This window comes from Girardinichthys multiradiatus, chromosome 14 (assembly GCF_021462225.1).
Source record: "Girardinichthys multiradiatus isolate DD_20200921_A chromosome 14, DD_fGirMul_XY1, whole genome shotgun sequence".
Classification (NCBI taxonomy): Eukaryota; Metazoa; Chordata; class Actinopteri; order Cyprinodontiformes; family Goodeidae; genus Girardinichthys; species Girardinichthys multiradiatus.
This window is the reverse complement of record NC_061807.1, coordinates 30,905,064-30,931,733: the sequence shown is the minus strand read 5'-3', so window position 1 is coordinate 30,931,733 and position 26,670 is coordinate 30,905,064. Positions and strand designations below refer to the sequence as shown.

General features: G+C 41.4%; 3 protein-coding genes across 6 annotated transcripts in view; 2 read left to right on the top strand and 1 right to left on the bottom strand.

Moving 5' to 3' along the window:
- Positions 1-283: 283 nt before the first annotated feature.
- Positions 284-24,492, bottom strand: dhrs4 (dehydrogenase/reductase (SDR family) member 4). 3 transcript variants are annotated; one of them, XM_047386762.1, is made up of 10 exons: positions 24,306-24,492; positions 5,564-5,679; positions 4,289-4,466; positions 3,908-4,060; positions 3,187-3,288; positions 1,667-1,737; positions 1,508-1,559; positions 753-887; positions 612-667; positions 284-534 (listed from the first exon to the last, which is right to left on the bottom strand). In XM_047386762.1, exons 2-10 carry the CDS (start codon positions 5,674-5,676, stop codon positions 420-422), a joined length of 975 nt encoding a protein of 324 aa, XP_047242718.1. In that variant the 5' UTR covers positions 5,677-5,679; positions 24,306-24,492; the 3' UTR covers positions 284-419. The 3 variants fall into 3 exon arrangements, with proteins under 3 accessions (XP_047242718.1, XP_047242717.1, XP_047242719.1); XM_047386761.1 differs by lacking the exon at positions 24,306-24,492 and adding an exon at positions 5,959-6,116; XM_047386763.1 differs by lacking the exons at positions 3,908-4,060; positions 24,306-24,492 and adding an exon at positions 5,959-6,115.
- Positions 9,462-23,784, top strand: efs (embryonal Fyn-associated substrate). 2 transcript variants are annotated; one of them, XM_047386755.1, is made up of 8 exons: positions 9,462-9,760; positions 10,220-10,439; positions 12,252-13,577; positions 13,716-13,838; positions 17,124-18,023; positions 18,107-18,172; positions 21,362-21,619; positions 21,713-23,784. In XM_047386755.1, exons 2-8 carry the CDS (start codon positions 10,428-10,430, stop codon positions 21,896-21,898), a joined length of 2,871 nt encoding a protein of 956 aa, XP_047242711.1. In that variant the 5' UTR covers positions 9,462-9,760; positions 10,220-10,427; the 3' UTR covers positions 21,899-23,784. The 2 variants fall into 2 exon arrangements, with proteins under 2 accessions (XP_047242711.1, XP_047242712.1); XM_047386756.1 differs by having other exon boundaries at positions 10,181-10,439.
- The window catches only part of acin1b (apoptotic chromatin condensation inducer 1b), a 24,996-nt gene continuing 22,245 nt past the window's right edge, over positions 23,920-26,670 (top strand). Inside the window, exons 1-4 of the mRNA XM_047386754.1 lie at positions 23,920-24,082; positions 26,145-26,210; positions 26,306-26,417; positions 26,507-26,577. Coding sequence (XP_047242710.1) covers positions 23,948-24,082; positions 26,145-26,210; positions 26,306-26,417; positions 26,507-26,577 — 384 coding nt within the window. The 5' untranslated portion in view covers positions 23,920-23,947. The remainder of the gene's footprint in view (positions 24,083-26,144; positions 26,211-26,305; positions 26,418-26,506; positions 26,578-26,670) is intronic.

Sequence of the window (26,670 nt, the reverse complement as noted above, 5' to 3'; positions counted from 1 at the left end):
CATAAGTACATGGGTTTCAGATCTTGCACAGATTTATCTGTTATTTAGAAACTGTCTGTCATTTTCTACCGCTTATTCCATAGTGGGTCGCGGGGGAGCTGGTGCCTATCTCCAGCAGTCTATGGGCGAGAGGCAGGGTACACCCTGGACAGGTCGCCAGTCCATCGCAGGGCATGAAACTGCAAACTGCAAATCATTATTTGCAATCAGTAAGTTAAAATGTTGTTTACAATTATTCAAGAAGCATAACGATAAGGAATGAAAATTGCACAATAAGCCCTGATCTTGAGATAATTGTTTGTTATTCAAAAACTTCTCATCCATATTAGCTTTGTTGGAAGATCAAAGTACAATAAAAAAAATAATAAAAAAATCAAATGCTCTAAAGCTCTGCAGCTCTGCAGCTGCCAACAGAGGGTTCAGAGTCGACAGCTCATCCCTCCCGTCACTGCGATGGTCTCTCCTGTAATGTAGGAAGCCTCATCAGAGCACAGGAAAGCAATCGTCCCTCCGATTTCTTCAGGTTCTCCGATTCTGAAGCCACAGATGAATAAACAGAAATATTACACAGATTCAGCAGCTTGAGGACAATGTGTTATACCGAACGTCACCTTTTAATGCTCAGCTGCTTTTTGAACTCATCCGCAACGTCTTTGTTCTGCCACAACTGGAACAAAAATCATTGCCCCATACAGTAAGCAAGAACTGTACAGGACTGAAAATCCAAAAAGATTATGTGTTTGTGTCCTCACCGCAGAACTGAAGCGGGTCTTGATGATTCCAGGGGCCACACAGTTCACTCTAATGTTACCATGAGCCAGCTCAGGAGCCAGTGCCTTGGTTAGACCTAGCAGGGCGGTTTTACTCACGCTGTAGGGGCCCAAGGCCTGCAGAGAGAGAGAGAGAGAGGGTCCATGTTTTATTGAACCCAGAAGATACGCTGTCCTCCCAAATATGCCGACATCTCTAGTTAAGTGGAGTAAAAAGCCTCTCTTATTGCAAAACCATAATTTCACACAACAAAAAATCTACGCTTTAATCTCAAGTATATTTATTCAATGTAGAAAAGCTCACACATTACCAAATCACCAGTACACCACTTTCTGGCATCCCTGTTATTTTATATAAAACAAATCTCATTAAGGAGTCTTAAAAAAATAAAGTATCAAGACTGAGAAGGAACTTTTAACTTGTAGCCTATGACTTCCTGTTTCCCTGATAGACACAAAATTTAAACGCTATACAAAGCATTTTTTTCTGCACCACATTAATGCATTCAAATTAAATGGTTGTGTTTTCCTAAATGTTTCAGAGCTGCAATAAAATACGTATTAAAAACCTTTACTTCATCTTTACCAGGGTATCAAACAATTGTGCAGGACACTGGTTCACACCCATATTGAGTGAAGCTATAGGAAACATTAAACAAAAAAAATATTCTCAAAACTTAACAAGATGCCGTTTGAATCTTTAACACCTATATTTAAGATTATGTATCATCTCTGACCTGCATTGGTTGGTATCCAGCTACCGAAGACACAAATATTATGTTTCCTCCTCTGAAAGAGAAACTCAGACACATCAGAACCATCACAGACACACTTTTATTATTGGTTCCACTGTTTCTGGAACATTTTCCTACAAATACTCTCAGTTCAACCCTCACCCTCTCTTCTCCATATGAGGCACCACCAGCTTAGTCAGGAGGAAGGCAGATTTTACATTTACAGACAGAATCTAAAAAGAAACAAATCAAACCACAGGTTTTTATGTTTGAAAAAGAAAAGTTTTTTTTTTGTTTTCAAATTTGACATATAGTATGTTGCAAAATCACCAACACCTCATGACTTTTCTGATATTTTGTCACGTAAACACAAACTTCAAAAGGCTTTTACTGGGTTTTATGTCGAAGGCAAACACAAAATAGCGCATGATCATGAAATGGAAGGAGAAGTTTACATGGTTTGCAACATTTCTACACAGAAATCTGAAAGGAGTGGTGTGCATTTGTCACCCCTCCTTTGACACCCTTGAAAAATCCAATGCAAACAATTGTGTTCAGAAGTCACCTAATTAGTGGGTAATCCAGCATAAATCCATCTGTGAAGGCCTCAGAGGTTTGTTAGAGAACACTGGTGAACGGGAGGATGAAGATGTGACCTTCCATCTAAACTTACAGGCTGGAAAAGGAGAGCTTCGACCAAAGAAGCAACCGTTATGCCCATGGTAACTCTGGAGCAGCTGCAGAGATGCATGGCTCAGGTGGGGAAATCTGTTCACAACAAATCTGGCTTTAATGGAACTGATTGTTAAAAGAAACCCTTAAGAAGTCCTCCATGGAGTTGGCCAAAAGCTATGCAGGGATCACAGAGAACTTGTGGAGGAAGTAGTGCTCTGGTCTGATAAGAACAATAGTTAACTTTATGACCACCATACAAAACAAAAACAATGTGTGGGGACCAACACTGCACATCGCCCTGAACACATCGTTCTAATAGGTAAACAGCAGCTTTCTGTGGGGACCTCTTCAGAAGGGACAGGAAAGCTGGACAGAGTTGGAGGAAAGATGGATAGAGCAAAACTGTAAGAAAACCTGTTAGAGGCTGCATAAGCAGAAGTTCACCTGCCAACAGGACAACAACCCTAAACATACAGCAGGAGCTGCAATGGAACAGTTAAGACCAAATGATATTCATCTGTTGGAATGGCCCAGTCAAAGTCCAGAACAGATACAATACTCTGGTAAGACTTGGAAAAAGAAAATGTCTTACCAGATTTTTAGAGATGCTCTCCATCCTATCCGAATGACCTGGAGCTAACATGCATAGAAGGATAGGCAAATATTTTAGCGTGGTTTGTCTGTTTAAACCGAAGCTGGTTTAGACATCTAGACAAACTGCAACAGAAGTTCATTCCACAAGGTACAGATTTGGGGTCACTAAATACTAACGTACACCATACTTTTCAGATTTTTATTTGTAAAGTATTTAAAAACCATACATCTTTTCCTTCCACTTCACAACGACGCACTACATTGTGTTCCCATCAACTCCCAATAAAATACAGCAAGGTTAGTGGTTATTATGGGACAAAACGTGTAAAACGTCCAGCTGTATGAATATTTTTGCAAGCCCCCTACTTTTGGTTTATAAATGAGTTCTGATGCTTCTTATTCATGGTGTGTACCTTGTCCCACACGTCCTCTGTGGAGTCTAAGATGTTTCCAAAGAAAGGGTTGACCGCTGCGTTGGACACCAGGATGTCAATGCCCCCACACTGATCCACAGTCTAAATGAAACACGGGCTGATGAGTTAAACCGCAGTGCAGCTGACACTGCAACAGGATACAGGTTAAAAATACTATGAAATGCTTTTTAAAATCATTGATATCCAAGTAAACCCTGGCGTAATTCACAAATGGACACATAAAAAGACAGACAGATTTACATGAGTTTGGAAGCTATTAAAATCTCCTTTTAAAGAGATAAAATAAATTTTTTCTAACTTGCAGATAGACAAACTGTCCAACGGCAAAACGCAGAAGACATGGGATGGTAAAAAGGACAAGCTAAACTAGAATGCCTGTTTATGGCTCTAGCATATGTAAATCCATGGAGATGGTTTCCATGGAGACACTCCACTGAGGAGTCAGGTACTCTCCAAGTCAAGCAGAACTGCATGTTTGAGGTTTTCCAGGATGTCTCTCAAAACTCATCTCTGCTGTGGAAAGTTTTATGGGGCAGCCAAGATTAAACCGGAAGATTTTTGGTCATAACAAATAGGCCTCCAGGAATAATTAAGGTGTCCTAAATATGAAGCGAAGGAAACTTGGAGAGCTTGAGAACACCCATAACAACACTAAACAGCAGTGAAACCATCGGAATGTCTTCAGACAAAGAAAATGTGCCTTTTTCCCCCTCATCAGGCAGAATGAGGCCCCTTGGAATGACTTCACCAGAGCTGTCCACATCAGAGTCTGAAAGAAAGGAGCCCAGCTGAAGCTCCATACGGAGGAATGGGTTTCAAATCCCTCCTGAGCAGAACGTTCTACAGGTCTGATCTGCAGCCACAGGAAATGTCTGAGGTTAATGTGGAACAAAAAAGGTTCTTGCAGTTATTATCCGAGAGTTCGGTCAAATCTTTCCATTGAAGGGGCAAATGTTTTGAGAAATACAGAAGGTTGTTTAATACATCTGATGCTTCTTCCTACATTTTTGGACTATGGCAGAAAGCCTGCATATTTCCATGTATTTTATGGAAAAGTACCACCTAGTACACGAGAACTCACCAGCTGAACCAGCTTCTCTCTGTCCTCTCCTTTGCCGACATTACATGTGGTTCCAGTTACTCTGATGCTCTGGCTCTGTAGCAAAGCCACAGCCTTGTCCACGTTGGCCTGCCGCCGGCTGCTTACAACCACATGGGCCCCTCTTTTTCCTAGAGCCCGAGCTGCAGCCAGGCCGATTCTAGTGAAAAGGGATGAGAGAGCCAGCATGAAAAACAGAGGCTTATCAAGAATGAACAGTGCCTTGCAAAACTTTCCAAAGCCATTGTGTCTCATCCCAACCACAAACTTCAATGTGTTTTGCTGGGATTTTATGTAATAGACCAACAAAAAGTAGAACTTTTCTCAACTAATGTAAAAAAAAATTAAGTGAGCATTTGTATTCAACCTGTTTGATCACAGCATAAAATCAAATGCAACCAGTTGCCTTCACAGTTATCTTAGTAAGCTATAGTCTAGTATGAACACAACAGTGCACCTCACCAGATTCCCACAGGGAAACATGGTGGTGGCAGCATCATGCAGTGGGGGTCCTTCGCTTCAGCAGGGACAGGGTAGCTGATCAGAATTAATATTAATCAAAATTAGCAGCTGACGCTACTAGAGATGGCAGACAGGGTTCTGCACATTTCAGTAACTTAAATTTAGACCCTCAGAATTTAAAATTTCAGAACCAAGGGATTTTTTTTTATTTCTCCAAAATAACTAAAGGTAGCTTAAAACATTGTTAAATCATTGTTAACTTTGCATTTTTTTTTTATGATAATAGTCAATTTTGTATTTAATTTCCATAGATAAGCTTTAAATAAAATAATATACAAATTTATGATCAAACAAAGGGTAATTTAAGACCTTGTCAGGAGATTTAGGCTTATTTAAGATCGTTTTAAAGCCTAAAATTGAGATGATCAAATTTAACACTTTTTAATACTTATCAAAGCGTATGTGTGTTATAATGTCTAACCTTTATAAATCTACTTCAGAATATGTAGACAGACTTCAAAACTGACCTTTAAAGAAACTCTTCGTGCAATCTGACTGAGTTTGAGATGTTTTGCAAAGAATGGGCTAAAGATTCAGCCTCTAAATGTGCAAACCTAGTGGAGAAACACATTGTAGATTTTAGTTGTAATGTGGCAAAATGTCCAAAGGGCAACTTTTGCAAGGCACTGGAAGTCAAGAGGCATCATTTGAAACATAATCCTTGATATACTTTAAAAAAAAACCTCATTATATACTTATTTAAATGTGTTCTACAAACAGCTCAGTGAGTCTCACCCATCTGTTGAGGCTGTAACAATCGCTACTTTCCCATCCAGACTGCTCTGAGACATGCTTCTCTGGCCAGAAACAGGGTTGGTCCTCAGAAACCTGGATACACCTCGAAACATTATCTGTGAACAAAGTAGCACGGTGACTTCATGCAAACACTGGTTAACTAGGGGAGAGGTCAAGGACTCTGACTGGACTTGTTGTTTGATGGGATTCAGGGGTATAAACGGGCGATTACAAAGAAAATGCATTTTACATTACTTGTAACTGAAAACGTAAAGACTCATTAATGCATCAGCAATGTAAATAATGAAATACTTGATCGATGTTCAGTGATACGTTTCACAGTCAGTGCACGAAGGAATGCTGGTATACAAGTGCCATAAAGGGGATCATCTCACCATGTAGGACATGCAAACTTTAACGAAGTCGCATCGGTGAAATCTTTCATTAAAAGACAAAACTCGGTTAAACTCTGACTATAAGACCTTTGGTTCTAGCTACATTTACCATCTTCCGGACAGTCGTGTCGATGTCAAAATAAAAGCATCAAGCAAGCACTTCGCTTTCATTTTATAACTTTTGAATGTGTGTTTTTACAACAGCAATTTCAGTAGATAGAATAGCTGGTAAATGTTAGTATAATGACTCATTAGTAACGTCAAGTGTCTGTAATTATTTAAGCGCTAGAAAGCTCGGTTTCCTGATTAACGGACGAAATCGAGGCCCCTGAACGCACCCACAACACACCAGCCAATCATAGAAGAGCTGCAGTTAAAATTGCGTTTAGCTGTCAGATTTCAATGTGAATGGATTGGACTAAATAATTGTGACCAAACTACAGCTCTAGCTTTAAGATCAGCGGAACATCCGAGCCACTGCAAGACGCGGGGAGACATGTCTCTTCATCAAGAAATCATTTTGGCTTCATTGCCCAATAGAAAGGGTACGTGAGCGCGTCCGCCATTGTTTGAGTGGCACTTATTGCTGAAGAACCAGTACCAAATATGCTATTAAACGTGGTTTTCAGAATAATACACGTAATAAAATTTACAATCAACTACTTTGGGTTTATGGTTTTAATACACAATACTGTGTATTCATTGTAATGCTCATAAGAGGGGACACTGAGGCCAAATTGACACAATATCTGCAAATACTTGCTTAAAATGTACTTAAATATACATTCGTTTACTTCTAAATACATACCAAATCACTCATTAAAATGTAATTTTAGTTTTTATTTCTAAACTATATTTAGTTTAGCAATTTTGTTTATTACAATTGTTATTACTAATGACAAGAGACAAATGTCCAACCATGAAGGTCTTATTTAACGCCTAGTTGTGTAGTTTTCCCGACCTGTAAATAGTTCAGTATCCGAACACCGCTGAAGATATGAATGTCTTGACCTAATAATATGCTAAATGTAACCATGTACAGGTCTTTCTCAAAATATTAGCATATTGTGATAAAGTTCATTATTTTCCATAATGTCATGATGAAAATTTAACATTCATATATTTTAGATTCATTGCACACTAACTGAAATATTTCAGGTCTTTTATTGTCTTAATACGGATGATTTTGGCATACAGCTCATGAAAACCCAAAATTCCTATCTCACAAAATTAGCATATTTAATCCGACCAATAAAAGAAAAGTGTTTTTAATACAAAAAACATCAACCTTCAAATAATCATGTACAGTTATGCACTCAATACTTGGTTGGGAATCCTTTTGCAGAAATGACTGCTTCAATGCGGCGTGGCATGGAGGCAATCAGCCTGTGGCACTGCTGAGGTCTTATGGAGGCCCAGGATGCTTTGATAGCGGCCTTTAGCTCATCCAGAGTGTTGGGTCTTGAGTCTCTCAACGTTCTCTTCACAATATCCCACAGATTTTCTATGGGGTTCAGGTCAGGAGAGTTGGCAGGCCAATTGAGCACAGTGATACCATGGTCAGTAAACCATTTGCCAGTGGTTTTGGCACTGTGAGCAGGTGCCAGGTCGTGCTGAAAAATGAAATCTTCATCTCCATAAAGCTTTTCAGCAGATGGAAGCATGAAGTGCTCCAAAATCTCCTGATAGCTAGCTGCATTGACCCTGCCCTTGATAAAACACAGTGGACCAACACCAGCAGCTGACACGGCACCCCAGACCATCACTGACTGTGGGTACTTGACACTGGACTTCTGGCATTTTGGCATTTCCTTCTCTCCAGTCTTCCTCCAGACTCTGGCACCTTGATTTCCGAATGACATGCAGAATTTGCTATCATCCGAAAAAAGTACTTTGGACCACTGAGCAACAGTCCAGTGCTGCTTCTCTGTAGCCCAGGTCTGGGGAATGCGGCACCTGTAGCCCATTTCCTGCACACGCCTGTGCACGGTGGCTCTGGATGTTTCTACTCCAGACTCAGTCTACTGCTTCCGCAGGTCCTCCAAGGTCTGGAATCGGTCCTTCTCCACAATCTTCCTCAGGGTCCGGTCACCTCTTCTCGTTGTGCAGCGTTTTCTGCCACACTTTTTCCTTCCCACAGACTTCCCACTGAGGTGCCTTGATACAGCACTCTGGGAACAGCCTATTCGTTCAGAAGTTTCTTTCTGTGTCTTACCCTCTTGCTTGAGGGTGTCAATAGTGGCCTTCTGGACAGCAGTCAGGTCGGCAGTCTTACCCATGATTGGGGTTTTGAGTGATGAACCAGGCTGGGAGTTTTAAAGGCCTCAGGAATCTTTTGCAGGTGTTTAGAGTTAACTCGTTGATTCAGATGATTAGGTTCATAGCTCGTTTAGAGACCCTTTTAATGATATGCTAATTTTGTGAGATAGGAATTTTGGGTTTTCATGAGCTGTATGCCAAAATAATCCATATTAAGACAATAAAAGACCTGAAATATTTCAGTTAGTGTGCAATGAATCTAAAATATATGAATGTTAAATTTTCATCATGACATTATGGAAAATAATGAACTTTATCACAATATGCTAATATTTTGAGAAGGACCAGTATATACTATTAGATCCTGTAACTTGATAATTGAGAATGTCAGGAAAAAGTTTAGTTATTTCAATCATTTTATTCACAATGGGAAACTCATATTTTATAGAGTCATTACATCGACTGAATTATGTCAAACGTTTATTTCGGTCAACTTTGATGATTATGGATTACAAAATGTAGTTTGTCATAAAATATTTGCAGTTTTAAATCTCCCCCAAACTTTTGAATGATCTTTGTTTCACAATCCTCCCAAGACTGTGCCCATCCCTGATGCGTGTACACCTTTTTCTTTCACACATTTTCATACACTCAACCTCCCATTGGATACAGCAGTCTGTTAACAGCCAGCTTTGTTGGCCATTACCTTTAATTTGTTATGTGGAGGGTGCCGTACAGCTGTCAAGTCAGCAATCTTCCCCATGATTTTGGTGGTCATATCATCCCATTGCTGTATTAATATGTTTAAAAAAATATGTTTTATGTTTTAAATATAAATACATAGAAATAACTGTTCATATTTGTTTTTCTTGTGAATATGTATATATACACACTTTTTACAACAGAGGAAGACAAGGTTGAGTTAGTGCAAATATGCATGGTTTCGATCTGGAAAGTGTTCATCAGAGAGACAGCCTGGGGAAAGAAACTGTCTCTGTGGTGGTTGGTTTTTGCAAATAGCGACTGTAGCCCCAACCTGAAGGTAAACGTCTAAACAGTTTGTGTCCAGAATATGTGGGATCTGTAAATTTTTTACATGCCTTTTTCCTGATCCTAGACATGTAAAAATCCTGGATGGAGGGAAGGTCCACCCTGACGATTCTCTCTACAGGCCTGATGCCTGAAAAACATAATCCTGTGCAACACATCTATAAATGAGTTTCATCTTTTGAATTTAATCACTGAAACAAATTAACCTTTTGATGAAAATCTAATATATTAAGATAACTTAAACAAAACATTCTTGGAACAAAACTGTCTCCTGACGATGTTAGCTTGAGTTTCATCAAAGAATGCCTCTCACAATATGGCGGCGACGTTGACCTACGACTCAGACGCTCATGCGTCGCCTGCTCTCCTACCCTACGTCTGATCGAAACCCAATGGCCAAAGATTTTTACGCCTGGAAAGAAGCCACTGCTCACATATCCCCCTCAAAGGTTTACGTCGATGGGAAGTTCATTGCCGATAAGAAAGAAGCCAGGTATTTATTCAGTATTTTAAATCGACGGGGTTGTGTGTTAGCGTTGATTATGTTGGTAACAGCTGGGATTTTCTGCTATGCTCCAGGACTATTGTTTTGAATTGAGCGATAGCAGCGAGGGGCGATATGGATAACCAGCGTTAGTGAGTGTAATCCAGTCGGTTAGTGTTTAGGCCTCGCAGCGGTTTGCTGCTGTCTTATTAGCTCATATTTGCATGAATTAACATTTATTTTTTGAAGCCAGTCACATACACGCCGGCTATTAACGTGTTAAGCCTCGCTTTTTAATGTACACCGTTCGCTTTTAAATGCAGCCTATCAGGGTTACTTGAACGTACCAGAACCATCGCTTCTAGGACGTTTCAGTGCATATGTGTGATGTGTGATTTTGAAGCGCCTGAACCGGTTTTGGTGTTGTAGCTCATCAACGTGTGAACAGCGTTTCCTCGTGGATTGCAGAATCCGCATAAAGACGGGGGACGTCGAGGCAACCAGACCATTGAGATGAGTCCTGTCCAGAGCCAGCTGTGCCTCGGCACCCAGTGTCTCTGCTGCCCATCATCACATCCGAGAAGACCCCAGCAGATCTGATCTGGGTGGATGGGCTTACCGAACTCAACGCTTAGGTTTACAGTTTCTCTGAGAAATATCTGATGAGTTTGGAGCCATGTCTGTCTCAGTAAGTACACTTCTCACTATATGCATGCATTCATTTCAAAATAAAACTAGAAGCTCACTGTGGTGGACAGATGAGATGCTAAATGACTAACACAAATTGAAACATGATGCATACTCGTTTGCGTTTGTATATTTTCAGTATAGTGTACAAGGATCTTTATTGCCTCCATTACTGTTTTGGGTCGGGGAGGGGGGTCTCCCACATGGCTCATTGGACCCGTGTGTCCCTGAGGGGGGTATGGTTTAGAAAATGAAAGGAGGTCTGACTCTCTGGCTTTGGGTTGGCAATTAAACCCTAAACAGCGAGAGACAGATGTGCCTCTCATCCCCTCCCCCTCCCTCTCATCTTGCTCATTACCATTAAGCTCCTGTGTCCATTTGATCATTGATCCACCTCCGACTGCTTCCCCTCTTTCTTTTGGCCATCATTACCGACCCAGCTGGGGATTTTGAGATTTGGATTTTGTGTATGTGTGGGTTTTTTGTCTACCAATTGTCCTCCGTTTTCATTCAGATCTCCTAAGCTCTTCACTATTCAGTGTAATTTGCTCTCCTTTTAACCGCTCTAACAATTCTGATTTGCAGGCCCATGTCAGAATGACTGGGTCAGCTCCCCACTTAGTTTCTTCATACTTCCATTACTTACCTTAAATCAAACCTTTTCATACCCATGAAACCATGAAATAACAATTTTTTTTTCTTGTTAGTTTATTATTTTGATTCAAATGCACCTATGAAAGATCTGTGGTTGATCTATAGTGTTTTTAAAGCTTTGAGCAGCCGATACCATTGTTAGCCGATTCCAATTTCTATTTAAAAGCTATAATTGAATAAATATCACAAATTTAAAACAAAGGCAAAGTGATTTGGGGTTGACTTTTAAAATAGTCTTTACACACTTGTATTAGCAGTTAGTGTTGTGCGCATTACTAACTGTATGGGTCAGTTTTTGTGTATTAACACTGAGATTTCCAGAAGACAGCCAACATGTGCTAATCCTGCATGTTTACACAGACAGAGGTTGAGACCTACCTAAAAGGACAAAACAGCACAACTTTTCTGTAATATTTTCAGAATTGTTTTGGCTCTAGGTCAACTCCTTTCCCTCATCGATATGACCAAATGTTCCCAGATTGATGCCTCTTTTGTGTGGCCAAGACAGTTAGGGACGAAATGTCTAACACCGTCAAAAAATGAAATGGAGAAGCGGCAGAATGACCAGCACCCCGTGGTTCATTAAGCGCGCAGAAAATGATCAGATTTTTAAGCTTCTGACTGGCTGGGCATCGCTTAGGGCCAGTCAAGCTGAAAATCCTTTGATTCCAGTCTTCAGCCAATTTCTTTGTACATCTCTTACACTAATAAGTGATCCAAAAAATTGCGGAGTTGAATATATTTTATATTTTGAATGTATAATATGTCTGACGATTTTATTGTACACTCTATTCCTGTTTATTGTAGCTGGGATTCATATGAAATCTGAGAGATTATGACCTCCGAACTGAAAGAAATTTGAGTTTGGAGTCATACAACCACTACAGGAATATAAAGAAATATGTAAAAGCATTGATTGTCAAATAAAGTAAGAAATGCACTCTTTGCTCTCCTAAAAGTCAGGAATGAAACAAGAAAAAGTACAAAATGGACAAAAGGGTGAACCAAGAACATCCCAGTATTATCGTTTGTGGTCTAAACATATGAGACAAAATGGTATGGCTACAGATTAAAGCTCTCTTTCATATGCTATTTGGTGTTTTCATAAGTAAATTATTAAGTGTTACAGGTTTCCACAGTTTCTCCTCTTCTTTTCCAGACGATTTTGGCAAAAGCGCTGTATGACAACACAGCAGAAAGCCCAGAAGAGCTGGCTTTCAGGAAGGGTGACATCTTGATGGTTCTGGAACAGGAGCAGACCGGTGGGCCAGGCTGGTGGCTCTGCTCCCTGCGTGGCAAACAGGGCATTGTTCCTGCCAACCGCCTCAAAATCTTGCAGACCGGCCCACCGACGGGCTCTGACCCTAGTCTCGGACCTAAAGAAGACGCTGTATACCTATCCCCTGGCCTTCCTTTGGCTCGGACCGCTGTCAGTGGAAACACAGAAGATGCAGACGGTGTATACTTGTCCCCGCCTGTCACAGGCGAGGGTCGAGGCAGGGGGGTCGCCACTCGGACTGGAGAGCTACTCAGAGTGGAGGCCGGCCGTCCGCGCTCGCACTCTAGTTCTGGCACTCGCCCCAGACCGGACTGGGATATTGGGTTGGCAGGACGACCGCGATCCCCGTCTTTGAGGGAGCGGGGTTCAGAAATGTCTGGAACTTTTTACCAGAAGCCACTAAGCCCTGTGTCTTCTGCAGCTCTGCATGCAAGGCAGTCTGGAGTTCTCATGGCTTCGGAGTCTATTTACCTTTCCCCCAGCGGAGTGCCAAGGGCTACTGATGAACCAGAGGACACTACATACCTTGTTCCAAGAGAAAAACCAACAGAAGACTGTTACTTGGTACCCAAGGGGACGCCGCTTGCAAGTGATGATGTTTATCAGTCCCCAACAGGAACAGGTGGTGGTGTGAACAGTACTCTCTGCGCTAACGGCACTTCTGGGATCAGTGGATCCCCTCAGCCCAAAGCAAGCCTGGACACACCTGGAATGTACCAAACGCCCACGCCTGTCGGATCAAACCTACATCGGCCGCCTGCCACAGTTCTGGCCCACCAATACCCATCTTCGCTGACCCCCACCCAAGTGTCTCCCCGACCTTTACTCAAGGGAGTTCCCCCAAACTCTGCTGCTGCAAGGGGCAAACCTGGCACGGCCGGTCACCGGGGGTCCCCTTTGCTAATCAGAGCAGGGCAGGTTAGGGTTCCAGGATCACCAAGCTTTGCTCGCAAACCTCCTCCGCCAGCACCTCCTGTGAGAGGGGTCACCAGGAAAGACGCACAGCAAACGGCACCTTCGCCAGCCACCTCTGTCCGCAAACCGACGGCTCAGGCAAGTCCTGCAGGCCAGCAGCAACAAGAGGACAGGCAAATCAGAACTTTCCAGGGTAGTGGAGAAAAGTTGAGCAACGGCCTGGATAGAAGCACCAGTGTGCAGAACAAAGCTGGAGAACAGCAGGATTACTCAGACACTGCAGGTGACCAGGTATGGGATGTGTCTTTAACTCTGCATGGTGCTCTTTCTAGCTTTCATATCCAACAGCAGTTGTTTTTCAGACATTATGATAGATGAGCTTATGCAGATCCAGTCGTAACGTGATGTTATCCTCTGCTGCCATCTTAGGTGTATGACACCCCTCCTAGTGGCAGGTGGCAGCAGCCGATCCAGTCTACTCACACAGAGGACGTTGATGGCATTTATGACACTCCACGCAGTGTCCAATCACAAGTAGACCCTGAGACGGAGGTAAAGCAATTATTTAATTTTTCTAGTGTCCTAAAAAACACGTTATATTTTCAGTTCCTCCGTGGCTCTTTAATGTAAAGTCGAAGCCATTCTTGTGGTTTAAGGTGCTTCCAATGAGATCCTAGAGTAGGTTTTGGGAGTGACTGGAATTTTCTGAGGCTGCATGGACCATAGAGTACTCTGACTCTGCCCCTTCCCCACCTGTTGCTCCACACTGCCAGGGAGCTAGCTGAGGGAAGGCCACTACACTTTTCTCTCACTTACAGGATAGACAAACTTGTCTGAAAATATTTCTGGTCATGAAAAGCGTGAATTGTCATGGTGGGAAAACTAAAGGAGCACCACCGGTCACTCTTATTAAGGTGTTAATATTACTATTATTTTAGAAATAAATGGTCATTTCTATTTGGCTTCAGAGGAACTAGATTACGTTTTAACATTTTGTTTTAAAAAATTGATAACATGATGCTATGATTTCCTGGGATTTTTACTCAAGGTTATCATACCCTGAGAATCTCAGACCAGCCCACGCTTAATGGAAACCTGAACCAAGTTTCCAGCTGTTCATCAAACTACCCTCAAGGAGCTGTATATCCAACAATAACCCCAAAGAGACACTGACCCTTTCTGGGACGGTTCAAATTTGGATCTCATTACAGTTTTGTTCTGAAGGTATTTTACTTAATATTGTACTTGGAAGTTGGTGTTTCGGAGTCTCAGGTTGGAAAACGTATTGTGTATGAAGTTGGAGTTCTGATGTGGAAAGTCTGAGTTCCTCACTTACTCCAGGTTTAGATTAAATATGGCTGTCGGTCATTTCAAACATTATGAAGGTTGCAGGGGTAAGCTGTTCATTTGCACTTTTGATGTCTTCATGTCATTAAACCAGTAGCACTACTAGTAGAGTACAATCTCTATTTGTGAGTTCCTTCTGTGTTTAAATTTATAGAATGGAGAGAAGTATGTTTTTGGCCTGCAATGTACTCACTTGTGCCACAAAAATGCCACTTGTTTGACTTTCCACCTTAACGTCCTCAAGTAATTAGAGATGCACAAATTAGGTTTTTACCGGCCAATACGGATTTCTGGTTTTCTTTGAGGCCCGGCCTGTTTGACTCATTCAGATTTTTTAATTGGAACATTTTGGTTCCTCTAAGGACTACTACAAATAAGAGAACAGTTGCTGTTGGCTCACTGGTACAGGTAGTAGTTCTGAATTCAATGAATAATGAAGGAATTACCAGATAGTAGGCACATGTACCTAACCTTTATCTGATTTTTTAATTATATATAAAAAACAAAACGCATGCTTTTGCATGTTCTGTTTTATTGCATTTATACTGATCACGGTTGATCCGGAGCAAAAACTGTCTGCCTTGGTTTGTTGGGCTTTCCTGCCAATTTTCTTTGATTTAGAACAACTGAAAGAACCGTCCAAGACGCTTCAAAATATTTTTTGAAGGGATCAATCTTTGATCAGCTGTGATTTTCAGTGTCTATACATACAAATATTCCATAATCATTATAGTTTGTTTCATTCACTGCTGTCATTAGTTTAGAAATTGCTGCAAGCAGCTTTTGAATTCAAGTCTATACTAGTGCAGTGGGTGATGAATACCCTGCCACCATTTCTTTCCACATTCCACCATTGCTCTGTCTCCCTGCCCCCTCCAAGGCGGAGCCACACCTGTTTCTGTCTGCTGGGGAAGCCTGTCTATCCAGTCCAAATGTTGTTACTATTTTCTCCCTGACACACCCATGTGTGAGGGCCATGCCATGGGTGTCCCACCACCAGCACTACCACCACCCTGACCACAGTGGCCTCCCCTTTAATCTTAGTTTAAAATGTGTGCCAGCTGTGTTTTCCTTTTGTCCTGGTCCTTCTGGTCCCAAATGCAGATTAGAGACACGGTTTCATGTTATTATTGGCTGTAAGAAAAAGTGGTCAATAACATAATAGGTCAGTAAGGTCATAAAATAGGTCAGTAACTCACATGTCGCATATATTTACAGATCATTGGATGAATTCCTTTTTTTTTGTTGCTAATTTTAATATCCTCATCGGTTTCACCAGACTTTATGTTGCTGTCGAAAGTGCAGCATTTTTCTAATCTAAACTGCACAAACAGTGCATCTAATTAGTGCACCTAGCTTTGTTAAAGGGCCAGTTTTTTATAAAGTATAAAAAAATTTTTCCACCTTTTAATGTGTCATGTATCCAGTACAAGTGAAATGAAAAACAATCTGGAGGGAAAATGTAAGAAAAAAAAATTTTTATATTGTATAAATGTTCCCCCTCCCTAAACTAATACTTTGTTGAGCAGCTTTTGATTTACTTTTAGTATTCAGCCTTCCTGAGTTCACACCTGCCATCAGGTAGAGTGTATCTGATCGACCTGAAATGAAGTTCAGCAGTCCTTTTTTTAAAACCACAGTTAACTGGCAGGTTTCATAACATTAAACGAGCTCATTGTGCAAAGGTATCTGCCAAGAGAAGATAAAGAAACCAGTTTAATTCACTAGGAAACTGGTCTTTAACCAGAAGCACCATTAATTTCTGGTAGGTAAGGCTTGTGTTCCATACTGGACAGCAATCTCCTCTGTTCTCCATATGTCTGGACTAAGGGTAAAACACAAAAAAAAACTTACAATACCAGTGGTGTAACATGGTGGTGGCAGCAGCATGCTCTGGGGTTACTTTTCTTCAGATGGATACAAATTCAGTTTTAACCCAAAGCATTCAGGTATCTGCTAGAAAACTGAAGACTGAGGTTTTTCTTTGTGATTTAAGTGAGTCCAACCACACATCTGATTACCACTAGAATGGTTTCACCAGAAGAACATTAAAGTGCTAGAATGGCCCGGCACGGGTCCAAATCTGAGGAGAGGCGTGAAGAGGGCTCTGGACAAGAGATATTATCAGAATCTGATAGGTTTGGACAATGTTGCAGGGTAAAGTGGGCAAAAATGACCAAGTGAGGATAATGCCTGCTGATGGACTCCTACCAAAGAAAACTGAATCAGAAGGTGCTTCAAAAAGGTTTAAATTAAGGGAGGGGTCATTGTACAACCAGGTTGTTGCTCCGTTTTTTTAGATTTGTTTCTCCCTAACAGACTTATTTATTCTGAAGTCCTGAAATGCATTTTGTGGAATTATTGACTGAAACCTGTATCCTATCACATTATCGGGAAACCTTGGAAATTTCATTGAATTTTGCCTAATTTTAACAGTCCCAAGGTGAGAGTCACATGCAATTGAAAATGTGTTGTTTTCTCCACATGTAGGTCTATGATGTCCCCACAATCTCTCTGAACAAACTCACATCAGAAATAAAACCTGATGAAGAAGAGGATGAAGTCTACAGTGTACCCACACTTCCAGGTGTTCCTCTGGGCCCGGCAGAGTCCACCAGCATCCTCCCCACTGAAGATGTTGCACATGACAAACGAGCCAGCGGTGCAGATCAGAAACAAGACCTGTCTGAGCCTGACTGTGGCATCTACGACATGCCTGCTCTGACCATTGAAGTCCTTCCCCATTCGTCGTCATCATCCTCTTCTGCTTCCACGCGTCGCCACTCAGTTTCCAGTAACGGCTCCGGCGACTTTCAGTGGAAAGCTTCGCTGTTGAACCTCATCCACTCACTGCTGAACACGGCCTCCTCCCTCTCATCACGGGATCTGGCTACTTCTCTAGCTGAGATCCTGTCCACCTGGAAAGCTAGTCACACAGGTGACCCTCCCCCACCTCTTCAGCAAGACTGGAGTCTGCTGTCAGACCTGCTTCCGGCGTTATCCGCCATTGGGAATGCTCCTCCCTCTGAGGGGCTCTTATCAATGGTCCAGCGCTCTCTTGAAGAGTGCACCCTCCTCCTACAGACTCAAGGGCGACCTCGTCTGTCTTCCCAGGAGTCTCTGTCTCGCAGGCCTTTGCCAGCGCTCCCATTGTCGGATGGGAAGTCAGGCGGTATGGGTTCTCGTAAAGGCAGCTGGATCCAAGAGCGGCCCCTGCCTCCGACTCCTCAGCCTGTGTTTCCTTTGCCTCCGGCTCCGACCTGTGTAACCCTAACAGTGGGCCCTGTTAATGGAGAAGATGACCCCAGCAATGAGTACGCAGGGATTGGCTTGATCCCAATCCCAGCCCCAGTACCTACAGGAGACAGTGTTGGATATGTCAAGCTGCAGGTCAGTTTGCTGGTATTGTTTATACCACTATGAGTGTAAAAGTATTCATATTGCCACTGACTGTTCTCTGTTCCTCATGCTAGGGTAAACCAGATCTTCCTCCTGATGTCCTCAATGAGAACGGACAAACTTTCACTGGAGAGACAAGAGTGAGTGATTTCCTCAATGTTGTTCACCAATTGTTGAACTTTGCAGGTATTTGTTTCTGCATAGCTCCCTTGAGGTCGCACCACAGCATAATAATCAGGTTGAGGTCTGGACTTTGACTGAACCATTCCAGCACCTTGACATTTTCTTTTTTTAGCCCCTCTGTTGTCGGTTGGTTTGGGATCAGTGATCTGCTGCGTGACCCGCATTGGCCAAACTTCCTTTGCTGGACAGGTGGCCTCACGTTTCACCCTGGAACACAATGTCATAGAGGTCATGGGTGACTCGATCACGCATTATGTCCAGACATCTCGGTTTTGGTCTCTTCTGTTAGAAGGACATTGTTCTGGTAGGATTGTTAGTTTATTGAGATGCAGCTATGTAAATCTGAGTCTCTTACCTTATTCTTTAGAAAATAGAGGGTTTTTCATCAACCCTCCTCAACAAGCTATACATGTTCAGTCTTTTTCTAATAAAAGACTTTAACCTTTCATATGCTTACTTCAGCCTGTGGATTCAGAGATGGAGTTCTCGTCTGTTTCCAGTTTCTCTGTGCATTGCATTTTCTGGAACGTGTGATCCTTGGAAGATTTGTCAGCTTTCTTAAGTCTTTCTCACTGTATATTAAAAGACTTTAAATGGAATAACTTCCCAGGTTGATGGGCTGCAACGGGTGCTTTGGTAAAATCACTGTTGATATCATTCCATCTTGACTCTGTGTTAACAAACTGCCAACACTTCTGCTTTTATAGAGGTGATGCTGATGAGCTGTTGAACAAATATATATGATCAGCAGCACCTGGCTGCTACTTTCCCTTTTTAAAATCTATGGAAGCAGGTAAAGGTGTTGTGTTTCTGTGAAGTTGAGGGTAGATTTTATTAACTTTAAAACCTGAAAGACTTATTATGCCCTGATCTGTAAAACTCTTCAAATTAGATTGTTTTCTTTTCCCCATGACTGTACCATAATCCTGTTATTGTCACTCTGTCTGCTCTCAGAGATGATTTGTGTAGCTCTACAGCACCAACAGCAGCCCCACTCGGATAGGTCACCTATTCACTCTGAGCTGACAGTGCGCTCTGTTTACTAGTAAGCACTGTGACTCATTAATCCAAATAGCTGTAGCTGTTTGCTTTCCAACACAGTGTGAAGACTCACAATATTCCCCCCTCACATCCCGTTGCTTTGCATCGGCTTTCGCAGCCTTGTTGATTTGCTGTGCTAAAGAAATGCACGCAAACAGAAACCTTCGGCAGTTTTTCTGAGCATCCATCGTCGCACTCTGAGGTCTTGTTGTGTTGCACCAAACTGAAGTCATGTCTTGTGCAAGCAGTCTGCATTTTTTCTGCTCCTTGCAGGGTTCCCTTGTCATTGCGGCTCACACGGAAAACAAGAGTCCACTTGTAAGTCTCAACAATCTGGCCTTAGATAGGAAGGAGGCTGCAGGACAATAAGTGACAGAAAGCACGGTCAATCCCTGAGCAGTGTCTCTTGTTTTGATGTACTGCGTGGAGTTGTGTGTGACACTGTGAATTTTCAAACTGTGAAGTTACATGTGTGATTCTCTTAGATTTAGAGAGAGGAATTTATCAGCACGTGGCAGTAATAAGTCCTTTTCCAACGGATTTCCATGCACTCAAATTACACCTCAATAATTTTCCCACACTTTGAGGCAGTTCTCAATAAAAATGCTTGCCTTAAAAAACAGTAGTTGTTGTGGTACAATTCTAAATAAAATGGGACATCGTTGGGACTGTGCCATACAGCCTTGCTTAGACATGAAACATTTTCTAGGCTGATCCCAGATCTCGATCTGAATCCAGGATTTCTTTTCCTCCTGCCCCTTTTTTGTTTTTGTTATCTGCAGTATAAGGCTGTTGGGATGGTTTTTGCTGTTATTAGGAGAGATATTGTGAAGAGAGTATATTGTTGTTGTTTTTTTTTATACCTTGGTTAACTAAATAACCAAGAACAGGTAGGACGCACTTACAAGAAGATATTTTGGAGATTAGAAGTAAGAACACAATGATAATAGAATATATCTAGATTTTTTGTGACCCACTCTGGATTTTCCTTTGGGGTTGTTTGCATTTCTTCCAAATTATGTAATCCAACATTTCTTTGAAGCCAGGAGTACCTTGGAAAATATTGCTGTCCCCTTAAATTCTGCATATTATGCCAATTTACCATAAATTTGAATGTATTTGATTAGGATTTTATGTAATAGAACAACAGCATGTCGTGCATATTAATGTGAAGTCCAAGGAATACCTTGTTTTTAAAATGTTTCCAAATAAAAATCTGAAAAGTGTGGCATGCATTGGCATTTCGACCTCTTGAATCAATACAAAGTATTGACCCTAGAGAGCCAACAGGGAACATCAATTTTCAAGTCCTCCCACAACTTCTCAACTGTTTTATTGTTTGGACTTTGACCCATACTAAAACATAAATATGCTTTCATTAAAATTATTTTTTTAAAGGTCTGTCTGTATGTTTAGGGTTAGTCTTGGTAGAACGTGAAACTCCACTCAGTCTAGAGTCTTTGACCAGCTTTTATGTGACTGCTGAAAAATACCCACTGCTGCTACCACCATGTTTAATCATGGGGATAATTTGTTTAGGGTGATTGCAGTGTCTTTTTACCAAAAAGTTCAGTTTTGGTCTAATCTGACCAGAGCACCTACTTCTACATATTTTAGGCGACCCCTACATGGCTTGTGACAAACTACAAACAGGACTTCTTTTTGGTTTCTTTCTCTGATTTGCTCTCCTTGCCCAGTCGGTTGAGGTGTCTTGGTAGATATGCTGTTATGTCATCCTCTTTCAGTTTTCAGATGAACAGTGATCTGGGAGATGTTCAAAGCTGGGATAATATTTTATAGCCTAACCCTGCTTTAAAGGTATCCCTGCTGTCTTGGGCTTCATGATACTGAGAATACATTTACACATATTTGGACTCTTATTTACTAATCAGGTGACTTCTGAAGGTACTTGGTTGCATTGTATTTTATTTAGGGGGTTTTAGAGTAACAGGGGCTGAACAAAATGTGCACCACAACCACTTTTCAGATCATTTGTAAAGAGTTTGAAAACCATGTATGATTTTCAATTGGGATAAATAATCTTCCAAGGCATAGTGAGTTGAAATCTCCCATTACAATCCATACTATTGTGTTTCCCTGTACAGTTGACCCCGTCCCCACCTCTGCCGGTGACCCTCTCCCTGGAGGACTCGGAGCTGCTGTCCTTCTACTCCTCTCAGAGCCCCGCCCACCTCTCCTGCCTCGCAGACGCCATCGACGTGCTCTACAGCAGCGTGCATGGGAACCAGCCACCTCGCATCTTCGTCGCCAGAGGGAAAAGTCTCATTGTGACCGCGCACAAGCTGGTGTTCATCGGGGACACTCTGTCCCGCCTCCTGATGTCCGCCGACATCCGGTCCAAGGTAGACGGCAAATTCCTGGTTGCTTCTCTCCTTCTCTTCCCATTCTAAATATTTCAACTTCATGTAAGCAACATCATCCTCTCCTCATTTCAGATCACTACTTCTGGAGGGAGACTCTGCCAGGCTTTGAAGGCGGTTGTCGTGGCAACAAAGGGCGCAGCACAAAACTACCCGTCGGTATCTGCCACCCAGGAGATGTTGGACCGCGTCACCGAGCTCTTCCAGCAGGCCGCTGGTTTCTCCACACTGCTGCAGCGTCTGGCTGAAATATCATCGTGATATTTCATGTCCATGCAAAGAAACTGTATAAACACTACCTATATTGTAGTGTTGAAATGCCTTATTTGTCTTGACACTATTATATTTCCTTACCTTTGCCTGTGAGGGAAGCCATACCCTGCACCACGTGTTTAGCCACACTGCAGCTGTTACTCAGCTGCAATGTTATATTGCATTGGTTCTTTCTACAAAGAGTGTGTTTCTTTTCTTTTTTTGTAACCGTTTATATACTGACATTCTTGCTTTGATGCCAGACATTCTTGTTTTTTAAGTGTTAACTTATTGAGTATTGAAACCCCTCTGAGGCTGAAGCAGTCCATGTGGACCTGTTATTTTGGAAGCTTTGTTTTAATATGCCTGCCATATTTCCTTTTCTTCACACATGATGGATGTTTTTCTTCCTTCCTCCATTCATTTAGCAAGACCCCGCTACAAAAATAGTCCAAAAAGGAAGGCCTTGTATTCCGATTCTGGGCTTCCTTTGTACAATGATACCCGATAGGCCTTTGCTCAATACTCTGAAAGCATGCTTACTTTTGTATTTCAAAGCTAGCGCTAAAGGAAAGTTCACCTAGTTTACATCTTGATCTGAGAGCAAAGATCTACAGTATTACTCACAATTCCCACATTTACAAGAAGTGTCACTCGGCGCATTCTTCAGCTTACCGTTATGCAGGTTATTACCATATCTAAGAAATCACTGAGTGCCAGAGAATGACAAATGATGGTTAGGTGAGGAATTACCTAATCCTGTTCTTTCCCACAGTCAGGTGAAAGTCTTGCTTAAAAGAAACCTGTTGACCGAGTTCACCTGTCGCAACACGACTTTGCATGTCTTCTGTTTTGTCGTTAATCTTCATTTCCCTCAAGATGCCTGCCTAAGATGCGTACTCATGTCTACTATAGTAGATTTAAAAACCCCAGCTGAGACATGCGCATGGGCGTTAATATTTCTCTCTTTAGGATGTGTAAATTTTACATCAAAAGGTGACTTTATAAATGGCCAATGTGACGTAGATCTTCACTGTGTTGACCTGACTCAGTGGAAACTGCAATATAAAATTACACTACATCATCAGACTAAGATAAACATCAGACATGTTTTTGAAGACTAGTGTTTGTCTGCTTACACTAATCTTAGTCATCAAGAGTATGACGTTGCTGTATAGAACCCAAACATTTTCACTTCTAAATTTGTGCTACATTTTGTAATCAAGTCAGCACAAAAGGGCCTAAAGTTGGGATATGGTTTTTAATTATTTAAAGGCTATCTTTCATCTGAACATTTATAGTTGACTTAATTCTGCAATTTCTGAGATACAAATCAGGGTTTTTCACTGATTTATTTTATTTTTCTTAAGGGCTATGGTTACATGTTGTCCACCCGCGCCACGTTGTGGTACCTTGAAGTATTGCATAAAGACTACCTGCCTGCCCAGTTTTATGTATGAGTATTGTGATCGATAGTTAACCATATTAACATTTTTTGTTTTGGACTTTACTGTTTGTATGGCTTTAATTTGATTAATTTTTAAATATGCAAATTCTTCATCCGGAAGACGAGCAGTGGATTGCAAAGTTAAAATGTTCCGGGTTTTTTTTTAACAATATTTTACATAATACACAGGTATGGCGACATTCTTTCGTACAGGTTTTTACATTGATAAGAAACCACCTTACTTTGAACACTACATTTGCTGTATATCTTTTGTATTCCTGTTCAGAATACGCAAATAGAGTTTTGCAACAAACCAAACGTGTTTTCTAATGTGACAAATTCATATTTAAATGTGTATTTTACTTTTCATTGAAGTTGTGGTAAGGGTGTTATTTATTGGTTGTTTCCGTAAAGCTGTATAAACCCAAATAAAAACATTTTTCCTGAATAAACCTTGACAAATGACAGCGGCTCGGGACGGCCGAGCTCAGCTACTGTAGATGTTTACGCGTTCCGGACAAGCCGAACGTTTCCGGAAACTGGCGAAGTTTGACGCCGAGCAGCAGCCGTAACGACGTTCGTCGCGAGTTCAGAGGAGCGGAGGGAGCAAAATGGCGGACAAAGATATTACGCTTGATGGAAAACCTCTACAGTCGCTCCGAGTTGCGGATTTGAAAGCCGCTCTGGAGCAAAGGAACCTACCGAAAAGCGGGCAGAAAAACACTCTCATAAAGCGACTTAAAGGGGTAGGTTTTTGCCCGTGCTTTGGGTGTCTGTGTCGAGTCCGGCTAAGTTCGGTAAGAAGGCGAGCGATGGCATCGGGGGAGGGGGGGAGGAGGGTGGTAAACGTTAGAGGCCGTAACAGTGTGTGTAGAAGCGGGAATGCATAAATCGCCATGCACACGATATTACACGTAAACAACAGTGCATTCTATTGGTTCTTACTGACAGTACAACTAAATTACCTACCGAACAGCTTCAGACTGGATTTGTAACAGTTCGCCGAGCACCGTGTTGCACACAGTTGAACTGTGCACCTGTCAAGTCGAGGCCTAAGCTGAGAGTAGCCAACAGCCGCACAGAGTGTACGGTACATGACAGTCCCCGTCCGCGCGCACTGCGTGTCTGCGTGGGGGGGTCACGGGGGCGCGCGTTGCGATGTAAACATGTTTATAGGCGTCACCACCTACTAAGGTATGCGCTTTTTCTGTTGTTTCCTGAATATATCTAGATGATGTTTTTTTTTGAATAGGACTTTTAGCCAATTAGCAACCGGTGACGTAGTTTGTTTAAACACTTTGAGGTTAAGTTTAACTGGTCCCACAATCCTCAGTAGCCCAATGTATGCGCTTTTTTATTCACGAAAAGTTTAGTCAAAGTCTCAGTTTTTATTACAAGAGGAGTGCGGTCACAACCACCTTTATCCAGTGGCACAAATAATATGTTCCGTGCAGGAATGTATATTAGTCAATGCCTGGCATGTTTGCCAGAATAAACAGGCCTCTTTAACTCAATAAATACATAACTGTTATTTGTAAAAAAAAAAAAAAATGTGATACCAGTGAAAGTTTTGAAGGATATTTAAGAAAGGCTGATGGCTTGAATGACCAACAAATTTTATCAGTAAAGGATGTTTAAACTCATAAATAAGTTTGATTATTTGGTGTTTTAGGATGTTTGATACCAGCTGGTGATTTGTTTATAAGTGCCAGTGTTAAACAACTATGTTATTGTATCACATTCATTGGCCGTTGTAGGGACTGTAATGGTTGATTATTCATTTAAACCCCTCGGTTGTTGGTAGATTTAAAGTCATTACAGTTTCTGCAGAAAACAGAAAAACGCCTGGAACAGCAGCGCCGCAAATAAGTGATCTGTTGTGTAATTGCAATTCTTTGAAACAGTTGCAGTCGTGTATGTAAAACTGTAAACAACTGTATAAACTCTCAGATTAAATTTAACCTTTTAACAGATCTTACTGATTATAGCTTATGCCTTTTGAAAAAAACTAAAGGCAAACAGATATTTAACTATCCGTAATGGTTATTTGTCCTTTTTTTTTTATTTTAACAGGGTTTCTTCAGGTTTCTAAACAGTTTAAATTGTATTAGATTTTATTTTTTTTTACAATGAATCAGTTGTTGCTTAAACGGCTTTATTGTATGTTTAGGCAATTCCAACTAAAGCTTTCTGGTTATGTTATCAGCTACCACCTCATAAAGTGTTGACTGGTCTGGCTTGAAAACGGGGATTATAGTATTTTGCTCAAAGCCATAATGAAGCTCAGGACATACTGTAAGAATACGTGGGAAACCTTGGTGTAAAAGCTTTGGACTCGTATATCAGAACCAAAATAAAACTAAATGAAAGTTGACAGGTTTATTTAACTTCTGTAATTCATGTATATTTAAACAGTAGTCTTAAATTTAACTTGGTGAATGCCTGAATAAAAGTGTGTCATTTGTAAGGATTAGATGGAATAGATCACCTACTGAATGATTAATGTCTCATTACAATATTTGTGGCATAAATATTTATAATTGTGCTTCTGCTGGTCTTGATATACAGTAACATCATTACACATGTAAATATTGTTTGTGCTGAAAATATCTGTAAACTGTTGAGCAGAACAGTATGATTGGTTGACAGTGAACACGCAGATAAATGCTGCGTCTATTAATGGTTAAAGAAGAGCTTCGCTGTGATTTGCGTACAGTCGAGACATGTTTTTGTGTTCACATCATCATTGTGACACAATCTTGTTTCATTTAATGTTTTAAATATCTTTATTAATTCACCCCTCTGTAGGCTCTGATGCTGGAAAACCTCCAGAGATCATCATCATCTCACAGCGGGCTGCAGCCAAACTCTCAGGTTGGAGATTTTGTTTTAAACTGGATTAGATTGACAGCATCTCAAGTACAGACGATGTCATCTGAAGCCTGTTTTCGCATTGCTCTGTTTTGTAGATAGGAGAAGAGATGTGCCAGAACAGTTTCATTAAACAGTACCTGGCCCAGCAGCAGGAGCTCCTTCGTCAGAGGCTTGCGAAAGAGGCCCAGCAGGAAGAGGAGGCTGATGGTATAACTCTTCAGTAAAACACTCAAGATAACTAACCAGGCTGGTGGTAAAAATTACTATAAACAGTGTCTTGTGTCCCTGTCGCACAGAAAGCCCAACGGGACCAGAGGAGGATGAAGACCAGTCTGAAGACAATGATAGCCCTCCCTTCATCAGTAAGGTCAGTTACCTGAATAAAGAAATGGGAAGACAGTGGATGTATAGTGGTTCATTTTTATATGGTAGAAAAGAATACATCCACTATGCTTTACAA